Consider the following 18,894-nt stretch of genomic DNA (forward strand, 5'->3'; position numbering starts at 1 on the left):
CGAGTTCACGTTGCCTAGACTTGTGAGGGTGAAGGATTTGGAAATAAGAATAAAAGATTAACAAGAAAACAAGAGTTCTTTGCTACACACCAACCAACATGTTAGGGACATAGGCTGCAGTCCACTTCCTGTATCCTTTCTCTGAATTTTACCCCAGCATTCAGTTGGAGGAATGGTTTCTTGTTTAGGCTAAACTGAAATACAAAGAGATCACCTTTCTCCTCCGAGGCGGCCGCTCTGGGATGCTCCCCAGAAGAAAAGAACAAGGCTGTCCTGGTTCTTGACTTTTCTCCCGGGCCAGCTACATCGGTGCGTGAGGCTGCAGTACCACGCTCCACGACCGGAGGCAGTAGCGCCAGGCTGCGAGCTTCGGGCTCGAGCGCTCCGCTCTTATCGTCAACAGTGCGCAGCCGCCCTCGGCGCTCGTCTATTGGCTGCCGCTCGCCACTGCCGCACGGGTGGAAGCGGAAGTGGAGCTGGGACGGTGGGGGTGGGTTGGGCTGCCTCGTCCCCTGCGGTCTTGGCGTTGAGAGGCGGCGGCCGGCGTGATGGAGAAACGCAGGATGAACCTGCCCACGGGGCCGGACACGCTGTGCTTCGATAAGGACGAGTTCATGAAGGTGAGGGGCACCCGGCAGATCCGCCGCTGAGTTGGCCGGACGCTGAGGCCCTGGCGTTCGCAGAGGCTCCTGCGGGTGTCAGGGACGCGGGATGGAAGGTGGCAGGGGTGTCCCGGCCGAAATCGCCCTGACATTAAGAAGTGGGAGCCTGACAGCCTCGCCACCCTGCAGCCCAGCAGCGGCCCTGCTTACAAATCCAAACCAAAAACACTTGACTGATAGCATTTCACCGAGCAGGCACAGCCTCCGATCAGCGCAGGCTTTGAGCCTGTTAGTTGTACCTCTCCGCTGTTGTTACTTAAAACAACCCCAAACATATTTACACCCGTGTTCTCTCTTGAGTTGTAGCCGGGACAGGTCTCGATCCTTCTGTCTCAAGGGCTGAGATGACAAATGTGAACTAAAAGTTTGTGCCATTTAATAGTTGAGATTTGAGGGACCATTTCAAAGCTGGTTCCGAGGTTAGGAAGTTAGAAATTCTCTTTGGCACATAAACTATTAAGCAAATGAGTGTACGTCTTACTGTATAGTGTGTGTTATGTGTCTGCATGTGCACACCCTGCTCCCCTTTCCCATTCGAATTTTTCACTCTGACTCAACTGGCCTATCTCTGTTCTGGTATTTGCATTTAGTTGACATGGCCAAAGAAAGCAACGAGGTTTTGGTGTTTGGTTTTAATTTATATGTGTCTTCTGTACTGTGCCCACCTAGGTTTCCATGTGTGAGGGGTTTTCTAAAGCCAGGGATGAAGCACTCTTACGAGTATGTGTGTCTGCCTTCCTGAGTTTATGTGCACAGTGTGTGCAGAAGCCCTCAGAGGCCAGAAGACTGTGGCATTCCCTAGAACTGGAATTACAAATGCTTGTGAGCTGCCATGTAGGTGCTGGGAGCCAAACTCTGGTCCTCTACAAAAGTAATAAGCACTGTTAACTGCTGAGCCATCTCCTGCCCCAATAAATGAGTTCAAATGGGATGCTTGAAAGAATGATTCAGAAAGCCCCTGTTCCACCTACCCCTGTTCCACCCCGTGACTTACGGATACCTTGGAGAGAGGGTAAAAAAAAAGAGCCAAAGGTACATGACAGGGACAGGAGTCTGGAGGAAGAAAGCTTGCCCAGAGATCATGGCCTGTTTTGACTTTAGGTTAGAAAACTTACCATGTTCACTGTTTAACTCGGGCCTCCTGCAGGCCTAGTGCCAGCAGCCGTTCTGGGCCATTGCCTCAGGGTTGGGCATTGCCTGTGTCTCCCTCGCTCATCCCAATGTGATGCCTCTGTTGGATGCAGTGTCTGCGAGGAGATGGCACAAAACTTGAGTAGTTAGTGAGATGACATCGGCAAATTGGGGACAGAATGGCCGGGCTACTCCACGCTCTGCAGTCAGCTCTCTGAGTGTGCCATGCAGTTTGTAGTTCTGCTGATGTGGCCAGTTCCGTTGTAGAGGAAGCGACATGGAACAGCCATTGTGTGTAATGTTGGTTTTTCTAGGTGGAGCCAGAAATTAAGGTCCTTTATTATTTGTGCTTCCTGTAAAGAAATGTTTTATGAGTTAGTTTGGTGGCAGAAAGATCAGGAGGCGGGCGTGTTATCCAAATTGTATATGTACATTTGTATTTTATTCAACATATTTTTCAGTGGCATAGATTGTTTATTTTGTTTTTGTTTTTTAACAAGGATGGGATATCAGATACACATCAGGAGCGTTGAGGCTGTGTGGATTTCAGTCATTTGATTAGAAACGTGTTGTCTTGCCAAGATGATGTCAGCCTGCTGAGCCGTGGTAGCAGATGCTTGCTCATTCATGGGCCACCCTACTGTGTGCCAACTACAAGTCTAGATTTGAAGAGACAAGGGCAGAAAGGTGTGACTTGGCTGTGAACATGAGAAAGCACATGCGGGTTCAGAAACCGTGCTTGGTCTGGGTGGTTAGAGTATGGAGGAATGTCAGAATCCAGGCCAGAAATATAGGTGGGACAGGGTGGGAACTGATGTGACCCGAGTGTCAGGAGGGATCCGTGTTCCACCCAGCGTTCATCATGAAACGGGTCACCTTTGACTGGGAGCTTGCAGGATTACATCATTGTATTAGAAGGAGCTGGTGAAGTAGGTTGCTGTCCAGCCAATGAAGTAAGATAGAAGGTGTTGATAAGATAGAAGTAGAAGGCGGTATTGCTGACGGAGATCAGACGGAGTGCTTGGGCACACCAACATCACATCCTTCCGGTCAGCAGCCAGCATGTGACATCATTCCTGTTCAGGAAACACAGAACATCCTCACCTTGCTGATGACCGCCTCAGTCCTGCATCTGTGCGTTCCCTCCTTGTGGCTGCTGTGGCCTGACCCTCTCCTGTGCCATCAGCTGCCCTGAGACTCTGAGCCTCTACATTCACAGGCTCACAAACCCTAACCCTAACCCTAACCCTAACCCTAACCCTAACCCTAACCCTAACCCTAACCCTTGATGATCGTCTCTTTCCATGGCACTTGTGCCCAAGTCCCACTCTGTTCTCTCTGCTACGCCTTCCCGCTGGCTTTCTACTTCCCCACTGGCTTTCTGCCTTGCCTGGTTCTAGTCTTTTCCTCCCTTCTTTATGTGTTAATCCCTATCGCTCACAGTTTCTGACTGGAGAGTTGTTACTGCTGTCTCGCTGTGTTCTGTTCTCAGTCCTAGGATCAAATACCTGACAGCAACTCAGAGAAGTGTTTGTTTCAGCTTGTTTGAGGGGTTGCAGCCTATCATGGCAGAAAGGAATGGTGGCAGAGCTTAAGGCCACTAGTTGGTCACTTGGCACCTGCAGCTAGGGATGGAAAGCGATGGATGCTAATGATGAGTTCACTCTGTAGAGTCCCCCTCAGAGAGATGCCCCGAGATTTATCTCCAGAGTGACTCATCCTGTTGAGCTGACAGGATCAACCTTCATGCTCATCTTCCCTGGTGACATCACAGCAGGGTGTCCCTGCCCCTCCGTCCCCTCACAGCTATGGCAGTCACCTACACTCTTTTGCTTGACCGTGCACACCGGATGACCGTGCACACTGGGCACTCTTTTCCTTTGCTCTTTTTCTTTTCCTTTTAAACAGTAATTAGTGGTCTAGCCCAAGCTGACCTTGAACTCTTGATCATGATGCCTTAGTGTCTTCGTCAGGGTTTCTATTCCTGCACAAACATCATGACTAAGAAGCAAGTTGGGGAGGAAAGGGTTTATTCAGCTTACATTTCCACATTGCTGTTCATCACCGAAGGAAGTCAGGACTGGAACTCAAGCAGGTCAGGGAGCAGGAGCTGATGCAGAGGCCATCGAGGGATGTTCTTTACTGGCTTGCTTCCCCTGGCTTGCTCAGCCTGCTCTCTTATAGAACCAAGACTACCAGCCCAGAGATGGCACCACCCACAAGGGGACAACCCCCCTTGGTCACTAATTGAGAAAACGCCTTGCAGCTGGATCTCATGGAGGCATTTCCTCAACTGAAGCGCCTTTCTCTGTGATAACTCCAGCTTGTGTCAAGTTGACACAAAACTAACCAGTACACTTAGTAAACCAAGTTACTGCTGATTTTTAACCTTTTGTGCTACAGACAAGGCTAGAACCAAGCTACTTAGAATATCTTTGTTCTACATCGAGTAGCTCTGCCGTGACAACAAGCAACCCTAAATAAAAGTCACTTGGAATAAGACACCTAGTTCACTAGTCGGGTGTCTTGTCCAAGGTCATATACCTGGTTATACTCGGCTGGGGCTGTGGGTCGTGTTCTCCCACAGCATCTGGCTATGGCTGCAGAAGGAAAGGCAGATGGCTTTCCTGTAGGTGGCTGCAGAAGGAGCCGCAGACGACTTTCCTGTAGGTGGCTTTCCTGTAGGTGCCTTTCTTGTAGGTGCCTTTCCTGTAGGTGCCTTTCCTGTGGGTGGCTTTTCCCGTGGGTGCCTTTCCCGTGGGTGCCTTTCCCGTGGGTGCCTTTCCCGTGGGTGCCTTTCCCGTAGGTGCCTTTCCCATAGGTGGCTGCGACGCTTTGGTTCGGAGGAAGTCTTTTTGCCTAGATGATCATGGTGGGTATTTGGCTGGCTGACTGAAGTGCTAACTGGCACCTGGAGAAGTGATGTGTGCAGACCTTAGTATTTTAGTTTAAGATGTATGAGTATCCATTTGTCCTTTGCTGCCATGACTCTGAAGTCACTCTACCGGCTCCATTTCTCGGTATGGTGGGAGAGCCTGTGGACATTTGCAAAGGGTCTGCTGCAGAGTGTTCCGGCTTTGTGATTTCCCCACCCTAGTCATGCTGGGTTTACATCACCCTTTCGTGATTCAGTAAAATCCGCCTTAGCAAACTGCTTGTTTCCAGTCTTTCCAACGCCTGTTTTACATCTAAGGAAAATGACCACGGTTTTTCAGTCACACTCTTGATATATATACACTGTTAATGGAAGTATTCGATCATAGCAATGCGTTCTGGGCCTTAACAAGTTTGGGAACCATTACACTTGAGCTGTTACACTAGATGGAGCAGGTCCACTAGGAAGAGGCTCAGTCAGAGGTGAGATAGACAGTAACCTGCTAGCTGTAGGTGCATCTGCCTACCAGGAGCTTCTGATGCTGGGAAGAGAAGCTAAGAACCCGGGTGGCCTGAGATACCACAATGGTAAGTGCTGGACTCCATGCCTGTTCCACAGAAGCCCATGCTGTGGACACCTGAGTGAGTACACACTCAGTGTTACAAAACACACCAGAGGCATGTTGTTTTCTGGAAGATGCATTAGGTGTATGTGTGCAGGTGTGCGTGTGAACCACACGTCGAGTGGTGTGAAATAGGCCAGTGTATGTCTTGTAAAGCACAAAGATTTCATTTTCTGGGCTGGAGAGATGGCTCAGCGGTTAAGAGCACTGACTGCTCTTCCAAAGGTCCTAAGTTCAAATCCCAGCAACCACANGGTGGCTCACAACCATCCGTAATGAGATCTGATGCCTTTTCTTGGGGTGTCTGAAAACAGCTACAGTGTGCTTCCATATAATAAATGAATAAATCTTTTTTAAAAAAGATTTCATTTTCTTTTTTCTTTCTGCATTGGGTTTCATAGTCTATTGGTTTGAAATCTTAACACTGAACACTTAATACTTTTAAAGTTAAGGGAAGAAAGCGGTTTCTGTTTTTAGAAGAGCCTTTACTGAATTGAGACTTAAGTCCCCTGTAGAATATGATCACAAGGAGGCCATGCTTGGCCCCTGAGTGAGTGACAGGCCTGTCCCCGCCTCGTGTCCTCGTGTGTGTGTCACTAACTTGGCTTTCCTGCTCATTCCAGGAGAATTTCGATGTGGACCACTTTGTGTCTGACTGCAGGAAGCGGGTGCAGCTGGAGGAGCTGAGAGACGACCTGGAGCTATATTACAAGCTGCTGAAGACGGCCATGGTGGAGCTCATCAACAAGGACTACGCCGACTTTGTCAACCTCTCAACAAACCTGGTGAGTGCCCTCCACTGCCCCTGCCAGTGATGCCGCAGGCAGGTCCTCTGTCCCATGAGCTGGTTCCTAACAGTGCAGCATTGTAGAAACCATGTAGTTTCAGGGTTCAAGCGTTCAGTGAAGCCCGTCAGTCACAGGAGACCTGAGCCTGAGCCGCGTTTTTGATTTTAGTTCTTGCTCACATGAAACTGTGTGGTTGTAGGATTCTCTTTGTACTTTTGACTTTCCCAAGATGGGCTTTGTGGGTGCTGTTGTTTAGGCAGAGTCTCTCTGTAGCCATGGCTGCCCTGGTGTATACAGCAGGCTGGTCTGAAACTCAGAGATCCACCCGCCTCTACCTCCCAAGTGCTGGAGTAAAGGTGCGTGCTACCAAACCTGACTTTTGGAACAGGATCTTCATCTGTTGTCCTGGTTGTCCTGAGACTTACTGTGTAGCTTAGGCTGGTCACAGACTGGCACAAAGTTGCCTCTGCCTCTGCCTCGAGTGCTGGGTTATAGGTGTGCATTCCCATGCTCAGTGTGGCTTGATTATTCTTGAGTTGGTGCTGGGTGTTAGCTGTAAGCGTGGTAAAGGTGGGGGGGCAGCAAGAGGCCATCTTTGTTGGGTACTGACAGGTTTACAGGACGTCCCATTGGTTAGGCTATTGAGCCAGAGCACATGGCACCATTCTTGGGGAGAGCCTACTCACTGGCGTGACACACGTGTACATGCCAGCAGGGAGTACAGAGCGGCCGCAGTGATCCGCAGGAGGCTGGCCTTCATGAATGGGGAGGAGCGTGCCAGGGACTGGTCAGAGCAGATGGAATGCTTGATTTTAATAACTCTCCAAGAGTTCTTTCTGAAAAAAGAAGTCTTATTCATATCTTACTTTGCTTCTAAGTGTTTGTCTTAAGAAATATAGAAAGCACAGCCTCTGGGACTCTTTAAGAAACATGAAAATGAATGAACTGTGTTTGCTTTGTGAATGTACTATAGTCACTAAGGTGACTGTTCCAATAGACTTAGAAACTCGAAGATTGTTTCCCTGTGTATAATTTGTATTTTCCCCAAGAGTTATCAGATTAGGTGAGATGCTCTTTATTAAACTGCGGCACCAGCATGCTCAGGTGGCGGTCACTACACTTGCTGTGGTGGCCCGGACTTAGCACTTGTCCTCAGCTCACCCCAAATCCTCCAAAGATACTTGTCTGTAAGGAGGCCTGTGTGTGGCTTCCTTCTCCTCATGGTCTTCGCGGGTAGCCACGCCCGGCCAGCAGTGGCCATGGGCACTTAGACTGTCACACTGGGTTAGGACTGAGGATTTTGAGCTGTCATGATTTTGCCTCCAGGTTGGCATGGACAGAGCCCTCAATCAACTTTCTGTGCCCTTGGGACAATTACGAGAAGAGGTTCTGGTAAGTTCCCCAGCTCCTACTAAGTGGTCTCTTATAAAGCACAATGCTCCAGTCTGCTCAGGGGTCCAGGGTTCTAGTCTGTCTGTTGGTTCTAGTGGTCAGTAGTTTTATTTTTCATCTCAGACGTTGCAGGTAAATGATTCTCTGTTTAGCATGTGATACTGCCGTCGGCAACATGACTGAGGGCAGAGTCTTCAAGTCCATGGCTTTAAAGTGGTTGGAGGAGGAAGGCTGAAGACTCAGCCTGTTAGTGATCAGCCACCTGGCTGGGACTGCCTTGTGTCCTAAGTATTTGTTATTTTATAAGTATTTTCCCAGGTGATAAGTGGTGTGTGGTTAGGGTTCTCGCCCACAAAGTTCTTTAAACCCCAAGCAACTGAAGGAAAACACCAATTTAACAGAATAAGAATTTAAATGTTTCTCTGATGTACTGTGAGGCACAAGAAAGCCACCAAGGGGTGGACTTCTGGTGAGCATTAAGTGAAGGTTGGTGTCACCCCGTCCTTTGTCTGCTGGTTCATCCCACACTCTCAGGTCCCCTGACTGCCAGGCCCTTTGGTACTGTGAGGTTTTCACATGCTTGGTGTTCTGTCCCAAGGAGACCTGTGTATGTCACCTTGATCATGAAAAGCCTTAGACCATGTCTGAACATGTGACATGTGTGTCCAGTGTTGGGGAAATAGTGTCCATGTCAGGCGTTGTCAAGAGAGGAGAAAGGAAGGAGGCCTGCAGGGCCACCTGAGCTTGGCTGTGAGCTCACGAGGAGCCCTGGCTGCTGAGGTACTGCTGTGGGTGAGCTCACGAGGAGCCCTGGCTGCTGGGGCACTGCTGTGAGCTCATGAGGAGCCCTGGCTGCTGAGGTACTGCTGTGAGCTCACGAGGAGCCCTGGCTGCTGAGGTACTGCTGTGAGCTCACAGGGCACTCTGGCTGCTGAGGTACTGTTTGGCTTTTCCGAAGCTCTTCTGAGTTACTCTCCACAGAATCAAATGAGTGACTCTGTGGTCCACTGCTGGGTTCCACATCCCTGTGACTGCCTAGAGCTTCCACAGTCCCATCTCTCTGCTTTCTGTGAACTCTGCCAGCAGCCAGCTCTCATGCCCGCTTGTTCTCTGTTTTTCCTTCCCTCAGCCCTTCCCTTTGTCCCACTGTCCACCTTGCCTCCGCATCCTAGACACATGAGGCAGACTGCTGGATTTGGTCCTCAGCCCTGATGCTGGCCTTTGAGACCCCGAGGTGGGGAATGGTTGTTTGACTTAATAGTAGCCAGTGTTGCAGTACGTTGTAACATGTAGAGAATTTACTTTTCTATAGAATGTTTGTGATTTCTCCACTTACCCTAGTTTTCATCACCTTCATTCAGGACTATCTCCCAGTTGGCCTAACTTAGATGCTCCTGGATGCGCTGGTGTTTCTGTTCTTCTGGCCTCTTGTTCTGAACTTCCCCATTCTTACTGTGCTTTTCCCACATTGCTTGAGTAGATTCTAGTCTGCAGAAGCCAACACCCGCCCCCTGCATCCCTAATTTCTCCTTCTCTTCAAAGGGAAGCCTGCAGATGCCAGACTGTGCCTCTCCCACCAGGAGTGGGGCTGAACCCATTCTCTCTGACCTTCTAAGGATCTCCCCCGTGTGTGTTTGCAGATTTGCAAGGTCTCCGCCATATCACACCCCCTTTAAATCCCAGATGCTCCCAAACATAGGCTTTGATTGCCCTTCCCCCACTGCAGCCGACTACGGTGTCTCTTGTCCTGTTACTTCTTTGGCACTCAGTCTGCTGTGACCTTGGCTTTGTGCGTCACTCGGCCTCCATGTCCTAGGTGCCTTACAGGGATGTGTGACTTTGTTGATGTCTGAATATTGGCCTGGATATACTAAGTCTTATGACATAGAATTGAGTGTGTCAGTTTTATAATGTTACATTTAATATTTGTAAAATATTGTTTTTATTATTTTCAAGAGTCTTAGGTCCTCTGTCAGTGAAGGAATTCTGGCCGTAGATGAACGAATGTCTAAGCAAGAAGACATTAGGAAGAAAAAGGTACGTGATGGTGTCTACCCTAAACCTTGGTTCAGTCTCATGCCTCATCACTGCTGTGGAACCTGTGGTCCCCTCTTCCTGGGTACTCTGCTGACATCAGTGCTTGTGCAGACATGTCTTCTCGTCCCTGGTCTCACGAGGGACAGAGGATAATGTTCATGTTTTAAGGCAGTATGTTAAATGCTACAAACACCCCACCCCCAGGCTGTTCATGATCCTCAGTCAGGACTTACTGAAGTAAGACAGCGTTGCAGATGTAGCTTAAGTAAGTTAGGTAGTAAAAGTGAAGCTTCGCTCAGCATGCCATGTGTCCCCAACACAGAGGGTGTCCCTGTGCACAGAGAAAGGTGAGAGCTCAGGTCTGCCAGCAGCTCGTCCTCCTGGGTGTCACCTCATGAACCCTGTGTCCCTCTGCCCCACTATGGTGAACCCTGTGTCCCTTTTGACCTGCTATGAATGGTTTTTGTCAGTAGTAAGTGCATTTATTGACCTGACACTTGAAGATGTAGGTAACCATGCTCATGTGGTTAAAGAAAGATGTGTATATTGGAAACTAAAACATGGAAATGCATTTTAAGAAAATAAATATAAGAGTTGGCAAGATAGCTCACCATCTTATTTTGTGCCATTTAACTATGATAGGATTTTGAACTTCACTGTAGGAAAGCCAGAATGAATTCACATCCTTGAGAAGTGAGGATCACGTAAGGATATTTAAAATGAATAGGGTTGCCCATTGCCTCTCCTTTGTTAAAATGAGGAAAGGAGCTGATTAAGACCCAGCAGCCTGATGAGTGTTCCATTTTGGTTTGTTTTTTGCCTGACGTCCTTTTATAGATGAGTGTGTTGAGACTTATACAAGTTATTCGATCGGTTGAGAAAATTGAAAAAATCTTAAACTCTCAAAGTTCCAAGGATGTACCTTCACAAGAGGCAAGCAGGTAAGCTTCTTTGCTGAGAACCTCACTTCCAGTCTAAAACTTATTTGCGTGGGACTTGTTGCTGGAAAATCTGAGTCTGGTTGAAAAGCGCCTCAGCCAGGTGTGGTGGCCCATGCCTGTGAGGCCAGGCTGAGGGGACAGCAGCGTTGACTTTGCTTTGCCTGCGCTGCAGCACGGGGACAGTCCTTCCCAGGCTGCCCTCCGTCGGCACTGACCCCACCCCCAGGCTCCTTCCTGGTCACCTGTTCTCCTGCCCTTCCTGACATCCCTGCCGAGTCCATGGCACACACCCTGGGAGGCCTCTGTGACCTTCAAGGGACACTGAACTGTCTGCTGCTCTTCCAGCCTCAGACTGGCATCAGCGTGACCCACTGAGGCTGCAGCAGCTCCTCAGACAGTGCACTTGTGGAGGAGACATGGACGCTGGTGTTCCTCCTCGTTCTGCCCAAGGCAGAAGAGCTCCACCCATGCCTGTCTCCCTTCTCCCAGGAATCGAGTGCTCTGTTCTTCCCTGCTCTCCAGGGTGGAACAGCGCTTTCCCCTTTCCTTCTGTGTCTCATCTCTAGACCTGCCTGCTCTACCCTGGTGCCAGCTTGGCGTCTTGGAGGAGCAGACTCCCACTCTGCACGTGGCTGGCACTGCGGGCTGATGCTGTGTCACTGCTGCATCTGCCTCCTCTCACTTTCTCCTCCATGCCAGATTTAGGCCTGGCCTCCCACCCTGTCAGTCTGTGAATTCAAGCCCCCAGGCCTCCCTCCATGACACAGCTCTCCAGGGTTCCTGGAGCCTGCTGTGGCTCTGTGACAGCAGCAGGCCTGGCCTTGAGCCCGGTGTCCAGACCCATCTGACCTTCCTCGGGGCTTCTTTCATTCTCACCTCCCCATGACTGCCCAGTTCACTGGAAATGCACAAGGCAAGGCAAGCTGCTGTGACTCTGTGCACGTGGAAGGAAAAGCTTGAACTGAGGGGCTTGGTGACATTCCCTCTGTCGTCTGAGAGACTGTTGGTCTTTCCTGCTCTGGAAAGTTTCATGCAGTTCTGAATTGGAATGTACAGGCAAGACACACAGAATTTACCACAGAAGGCCTCCCCTGACTCCACCCAGTGCTGCAGACCACCCAGCAGGAACAGAGCTGTCGGTTCACTTGAGTCCTTCCTGTCAGATTGTTGGGTCCCTGGCATCAGGGTCCGGTCCTCATGACCAGTACCAGCTGCTGGCAGATTCCCAATAAAGGAGCCAGGCAGTGCCCCTAGGAAAGAGTAGGTTTCCTCATAACTATACCTGTTACATTGTGCCTGCCTTGCTCTGTGTCACCTCTGGAGGTTTGCTTAGTTTAGTCAGATCAGCACTTGTCATTGTCACAGAGGGAAGGCAAGGTCATATTAGTGAACTGCTGGGCTGAGAGGTATTTAGACACTAGACAGAAGTAATCCAGGCTCCAGGAGAAGAGCTGCAGACACTAAAGACAGGAGCATCTTCTGACAGCCTTTCTCCTCCGTGCTGAACTAGCTTTGATGGCACAGTCCAGGGTCAGACTGTCCAGTGGTCTCTCTGTGCTGTTTCCCTTGTCCTTATGCTAGGGACGTTTTTCCTAGCTCAGCTCCTCCAATAAACCACACTTGTCCCTTGCTGGTCTCCCCTCCTCAGATGGATGGCATTGGTGCTATAGCATGTGTCAGGGGACTGGTGCTCACATGTATGCTGTGCCAGACGCTGGCTGAATGCCTTCTCTAGGACCTGCAGCATGCAGAGTGCTCCTTTAGCTGTGGTCACACGACTAAGCAGTTATTTAAATTGAAAGGTATTTCAGAAGCTTTATTTATTGCTACTAGAAGGCCAGCTTCACTAAAATGACAAAAGTATTAGGGGTTTAAGAGGATCAGAGTAGTTTAAAAGCAGGGAGTTACGTGGGTGACAAGAAGAGGAGGTTGAGGGGTCGCAGAAGCAGAGAGACATGCATTCAGAACAGGGCAGTGAGGGCAGATGGGAGCAGGCCTTGGAGGGGGTAGCTCTGGAGGGAGGTGGTGGGACATGGCACCCTGTGAACTTAGCTGGCAGCCGTGAAGCACAAAGCCCAGCAGCCCCAGTCACGTGCACGTTAGGTAGCACGTTAGCACTTGCCTGCTGAGGCTGGAACGGTCCGGGCATGTCCACTGGGAGGAGACAGAGATGGCACAAAGATTGACTTTGATCTTGTGGCAAGGTGGCCACTGTCTCAAAGCTGAGCACCACTTTCTCAAAGCCGAGCACTGTGGTTTGAACTCATACGGCCAATCAGCTGCCAGGTCCTCTGGGAAGTCAACACCTTTGCAGTTGTATTCTCTGCTTGTCTCTCCCAGCCCACTCCTGACTGGACAGGTTTTGGAGAGAATTGCCACAGAGTTTAACCAGCTTCAGTTTCACGCCGTGCAAAGCAAGGGCATGCCCCTTTTGGACAAAGTGAGACCCGTAAGTGCATGTGTGGTGGGGGCTGGGCTGTGGGTTGCAGAGAATCTCAGCCTGGTCTTATCTCACATCACGCCTGCGATCCTGAGTTACAGAATACTGACCCCAGGCTTGGGTTTTGGCTTTGAGACTTCTAGTTTTCAAGCGTCAATCCCTACAGATTTTGTGAAAAGACTAAGTCTCATGCTCCAAGTTGTGGGGTAGCACTCTAAATCTGACGCCATACGGCACAGTTAGTGTTGAGTTTTCCCGAAGACCTAGACTGAGGTGTTTTTGTTGTTGTTTTTTACCATTTAGCGTGGGTGTGGGCATGGGTGTGCTTGCATGTCTGCAGATGTCCATAGAGAAGAAGGTTTTAAGACTGCTGGAACTAGAGTTGGAGGTGGGTGTAAGTCATGCAGTGAGGATACTGGGAGCTGAACTCTTTAAATCTATGTCTGTCAGAAAATAATTTACCTCATAACTTCAGAGAAAAGTGACATTCTCATTCTGACAGTCTCTCCATAAACTCTTCCAGCCAGTGATCTACTTGGAGAACAGGTCATGGGAGGAGATTGGCTGGTACCCCAGGCGGGTTTCCCCCTTAATTGTCCACATGCTGCCTTCTGTGAGGTTACGCATCAGTGTGTGTACAGCCCTTTGGAGTGTGGGAGCCATGAGTGTGAGCTTTCTGGTGTTCCCACAGCGTATAGCTGGCATCACTGCCATGTTGCAACAGTCTCTGGAAGGCCTCCTGCTGGAAGGTTTGCAGACCTCGGATGTGGACATCATCCGGCACTGCCTGCGTACCTATGCCACCATTGACAAGACACGGGATGCAGAAGCTCTGGTTGGCCAAGTCCTGGTGAAGCCATATGTCAATGAGGTCTGTGCTGCTGGTGTAAGGGGCAGAACAGGATACACCAGAGATGTAAGGAGCTTGTGTCTGCATGCATGTAGGAGAGGATCCTGCTCACAGTTAGCAGCTGGGACTGAGTGCACTCTGACGGGTGTTCCTGATGTAGCCTGGAGATGCCTTCAGTTCTGCTGTTAGTTCTCCCCAGAGAGAAGGCAGGGGTCAGAACATGTTAGCTGCTGACTAACTCCTAATAGCTGATACAGCCCTGGCAGGGATCAGAGAAGTGAGGTGTGCAAGGGATGGGTAGGATAATTGCCCACATGTCTTCAGGGAACAGAAGACATTGGTCAAGACTTGAGAAATGGGGAGGAATTGTGGGGCTGGGAAGGTGGGGATGATCAGGGGTAAAGGACTTGGCCTGTTGGACCAGCTTTCGGTGGGGATTGTGTGTCCTGCTAGGGACTGTCAGCATTTGTGATGGCAGAGGGCTGGCCTGTCCTCCAGCCTGCCAGTGTACACATTTGTCAGTAAGTACAGAGATTAATTTTAATCCTGGGCAACCTTAGAACTGCTAGAACAAGTTTTCCATGTGCTGTGTCCTTACCTGGTTACACTCTAGCTGTCTGTGGAGGGAAGAGAACAAGTGTTCTTACCTGGTTACACTGTAGCTGTCTGTGGAGGGAAGAGAACAAACTGTGCTGGTGTTGGTCAGTAAGTAGGGCATCTCAGCGACGGGTACAAGCTGCGTGCTGGCGTAAAGAAGCATTCGGAGAGTGGCATACTGAGTACACTAATTTCTGTTGCTATGGTGAAACACCATGATCAAAATTAACTCAGGAATAAAGAACTGTTTTAATGCACAGTTCCGGGGGGACAGAGTTGGCAAAGGCAGAGAGGGTGAGGCATGCTGACAAGAGTAGGAAGATGGCTCCTCACATTCTTATCCAGTACAGGAGGCAGAGAGCAGGATCAGGAGGTAGTGTAAGGCTGTAACCCTCAAAGGATGCCCACAGTGAAGTACATCCTCTACAAGGCGCTACCTCTGAGAATCGAGCACTCGGACATGAACTGTGGGCCGCATTTCTCATTTACAGATATCACTGAGTAACTTATAGACTCTTGTCTTTTAAAACTTAATGGATTTTTGTTATATTATAATTTGAGTTTCAATCTTATAACCAAAAATAAAATAGTACATGAAATATATTTTATTTGTCTACCTTAGACCCTGTCCTAAGCCCAGTATTTATAGGAGAGGCCAGGGCCTGGCTGTACGGAACTGAAATGGGCCCTTGCTCTGATCTAAGCCTGTTCTGGGGGAAGCAGGTTTTTCAACTTCAGGCCAGTCTCTGCCACTGAGCGTCCTCCTTCACTACTTCAAGTCAGAACTATGGGTAAACATAGCAACTGGTTCTGAATGTGACCAGTGTAGTGTTTCTGTTTAGAAAATATACAGCTGACCTGCATGTGAGGATCCACACCTCTAATCTACCAGCACTGGGCAAGCAGGGGCAGGCAGATCTCTGTGAACTTGAGGCCAGCCTGATTTCCTTAGTGAGTTCCAGTCTAGCTATACAGTGAGAGTCTTAAAAAACAAAAACAAGGGCTGGAGAGATGGCTCAGCAGTAAAGAGCACTGACTGCTCTTCCAGAGTTCAATTCCCAGCAACCACATGGTGGCTCACAGCCATCTGTAATGGGATCTGATGCCCTCTTCCGGTGTGTCTGAAGACAGCTACAGTGTACTCACATACATAAAATAAATAAATACATAAATAGAAAACAAAAACAAGCAAACAATAACATCTAAATAGAGAACACCCAAGTGTCCTTCTCACTTCTGTAGTGCCTGGCTTCTGGTTCCCTTTTAAATGCCATTGTCGAGCAGTTCCCGTTTGTCTGTAGGTGATGTTGAGCAGTTCCCGTTTGTCTGTCTGTAGGTGATGTTGAGCGGTTCCCGTTTGTCTGTCTGTAGGTGATCGTTGAGCAGTTCCCGTTTGTCTGTCTGTAGGTGATAATCGGGTGATAATCGAGCAGTTCCCATTTGTCTGTCTGTAGGTGATGTTGAGCAGTTCCCGTTTGTCTGTCTGTAGGTGATCGTCGAGCAGTTCGTTGAGTCTCATCCCAGTGGCCTTCAGCTCATGTACAACAAGCTTCTGGAATTCGTCCCTCACCACTGCCGCCTTCTCCGGGAGGTCACAGGAGGAGCTGTGTCAAGGTGAGCTAAAGGCCTTAGCCTGAGCTACACCCTGGGGCTGGCTCAGTGAGCAGGTCCTGTGTGTTGCTGTGCCTGCCCTGCTGGCTGGGAGCAGGTCTGAGCTCAAGTGTAGGACAAAGCCAGGGCCCAAGCTGTCTCTGGATGGAGTCTCCATGCCCTCCATTCCTGCCCCTCCATTCCTGCCCCTCTATCCACGCCCCTCTATCCACGCCCCTCCATGTTCCTTTTCTCAGCTGCCTTCCTCCCCAGTCCAGTTTACCCTGAGAGTGCGTTCTTTTCATGGCCCACATCCCATTCTGAATACAGAACAGTTTTCTGGTTTTGTGTGCTGAGCTTACACCCAGGGCCATGTCCATGGCAGACATCACTCCTACCTACCATCCAGCTGCCTCAGTGCCCACAGTTCACCTCAGGTTGTCCTCAGTTCTCCCTTTGGTCAGTTTCCGTTCTTCAATAAATACTGGTTCGCTTTAACCATTGCCATCTGACGGCTCTATGGTCTGACTCAGGAGGACCTTGAGCAGGCTCTAGGCGCCAGGCCTCTTGATTCCAGCCATAGACTTTCTCAGACCAGCACACTGAGCCTTCTCCTGGTTCTCAGGACTTCAAAGTGCTCATGGGGATGGGGCAGCCTCGTGGGCACAGTTGAGGAGGAGCCTTAACTGTCTGGTCCCGTGCTGCCAGCTGACCTCTGTCTTATAGAACCCTCTTTGAGCTTGAGTGTGTGCTCTGAACTTGGTTCTGAGTTTTCTAACTAGAAATCCAGCACCTCTGGAGGACACTACAGAGCAAAGCACACAGACTGGCTTAGTGTCTTCTCACATCAGGGCTGGGACCGAGATTTTACATGAAGTGCGGTAGAATCTCAGAGCTGAGTGCCCTCAAGCACAGGTGAGTTAGTGACCCTCCATGCCCGGCAGGAAGCTACTTGAATGCAGGTGCTACTTCCTGCGGCCTAAGGCTGCTGGTTTAATACCCAGTCTTGTTTTGTGGCCCAGGCTGGCCTTGAGTTCATAACTCTTCTAACTCAGCCCCCTGAGTGCTGAGAGAGCTGACCTGTGGCACTGTTAGCTTACAGCTGCTGTTTCTCTAGCTAAGAGTCTGGGTGGTGGCCTGTGAGTAGGAGAGTTGTATCTGACAGGGTTGGGAAGTGTGGGGAAAGGGTGGGTGGGAGTGTCAGGGTCAGTGTAACACTGAGACCCAGAAGTGAAATCGAAATAATCCAGACAGAAAATGTGGTCTTAAAAAAAGTTAAAATAGATGAGACTGAGGCTCCATTAGTAAACAGGGCAGAAAGTAGAGGCTGGGTGTCCTTACCCGCCACGGACCACCCCAGTCGGGCAAGGTGGTCCCTGGAGTGAGGGTCCTTGAAGCTAGGTGGGTAATTCAGCAGTGACAAACAGAAACAAACACAGAGGCAGTTTGAATCTGAGTGTATTTTGCAGCTCTCAAGCAGGGGTTTTTATACATTACAAAACCAAACATTACATCTCTAAGAAACTGTATCCAGTGAGACCATCACAGATACCAACAAAAATCATTTGGCACAGTAAAGCACAAAAATCATCCAAGCATTACAACTCTGAAACTATGTGTTCAGTGAATCACAAACAGAACAGGTAACATCATTATAAATCATCAGAATATAACAGTTCTAAAGGATATATTCAGTGGGTGCTGACATCCAAGGCTAGTGGCATATTTCAGGAGCAGGTTAATAAATCTTTATGGTCAGTGCTCTTAACTGCTGAACTAACTTTCCAGTCCCATGGTCAATTATTATTTAACATCTAGTGCCTGCTTTTTTTTTTTTTTTTTTGTATAAATCTTCAATGTATAAATTTAAACTATTTTAATTCTTTCTAATTAAGACTTTCTTGACCATATACCAAAATCCACTTCTGATGACACATAGCCATTTGAAATTTTATTGTAAAAGTTTTTATCATAATAGTTTTATAAATGATTTAGAAAGTAAAGCATTCGTTTCCCTGGGGATAAGGTCATGTTAGTGGCCCCATCTCTAGGGATGGTTTCTTGCCCATTATTCTCGCTTAAGATCTTGGCCTAGGCTACCAGGAACATGTAAATAGGAAAAGGAATAAGAGAAAACAAAACAAATAGATTGCCATGAAAACTACGGCTCAATATTTTTTCTTCAGGGAAGAGTTCCATAACCGGTTCCAGGAGGTCAATCGCCTCAGTCTGTAGAACTTGTCACACAGATCCTACTGGAGGTGGTGTGGCACTAACCAATCCTGTCCCTTGTCCCACAGTGAGAAAGGCACTGTCGTTCCTGGCTATGATTTCTTGGTGAATTCTGTGTGGCCAGAAATAGTTCGAGGACTAGAGGAAAAGCTACCCTCGCTCTTCAACCCTGGGCACCCAGACGCTTTTCACCAGGTAATGGCTTGTGATTTGGAAAACACCCTGTGCCTTGGAAAAGTCACAGTTTGATTGACGCAGTTTCAGGCCACTGAAAGGCAAAACTGATAGTTGACAGAGTGTTTTTATTGGACACACACTGCTGCTCTCGGGTGTGGATATGATACTTGGAGGAATGAGAATGCTCTCACGTTATCTTAGGGTTGTATTTCTATTTATGTGTATGTGTGAGGAGATGGGTCTGTGTACTTGAGTGCAGTATACAGAACAAAGCGAGGTCCCCCAGAGCTGGGGTTACAGCAGATTGTCAGCCTCCTGATGTGTGTGCTGGGAACCAAACTCAGACCCTCAACAAGAACCATATGCAGGGGACTGGAGAGATGGCTCAGTGGTTAGGAACACGGGCTGCTCTTCCAGAAAACAGATTAGGTTCCCAGCACCCACACAGTGGCTTACACCTGCTTATAGCTCCAGTCCCAGGGAACCTAAAGCCTCTCCTGCCTCCCTCAGGCACCAGACAGGCAAGTGGCACAGAACTCATACAGGCAGAACACCCAGGC

At 49.1% G+C, this 18,894-nt stretch overlaps 1 protein-coding gene across 1 annotated transcript in view; it reads left to right on the forward strand.

The window, feature by feature from the left end:
- Positions 1-435: 435 nt before the first annotated feature.
- Positions 436-18,894, forward strand: part of Cog2 (component of oligomeric golgi complex 2) — a 31,065-nt gene continuing 12,606 nt past the window's right edge. Inside the window, exons 1-9 of the mRNA XM_021220368.1 lie at positions 436-620; positions 5,914-6,075; positions 7,405-7,470; positions 9,427-9,507; positions 10,345-10,448; positions 12,789-12,897; positions 13,580-13,759; positions 15,825-15,949; positions 18,226-18,352. Of these exons, the coding sequence (XP_021076027.1) occupies positions 549-620; positions 5,914-6,075; positions 7,405-7,470; positions 9,427-9,507; positions 10,345-10,448; positions 12,789-12,897; positions 13,580-13,759; positions 15,825-15,949; positions 18,226-18,352 (1,026 nt within the window). The 5' untranslated portion in view covers positions 436-548. The remainder of the gene's footprint in view (positions 621-5,913; positions 6,076-7,404; positions 7,471-9,426; positions 9,508-10,344; positions 10,449-12,788; positions 12,898-13,579; positions 13,760-15,824; positions 15,950-18,225; positions 18,353-18,894) is intronic.

This window comes from Mus pahari, chromosome 20 (assembly GCF_900095145.1).
Source record: "Mus pahari chromosome 20, PAHARI_EIJ_v1.1, whole genome shotgun sequence".
Taxonomy (NCBI): Eukaryota; Metazoa; Chordata; class Mammalia; order Rodentia; family Muridae; genus Mus; species Mus pahari.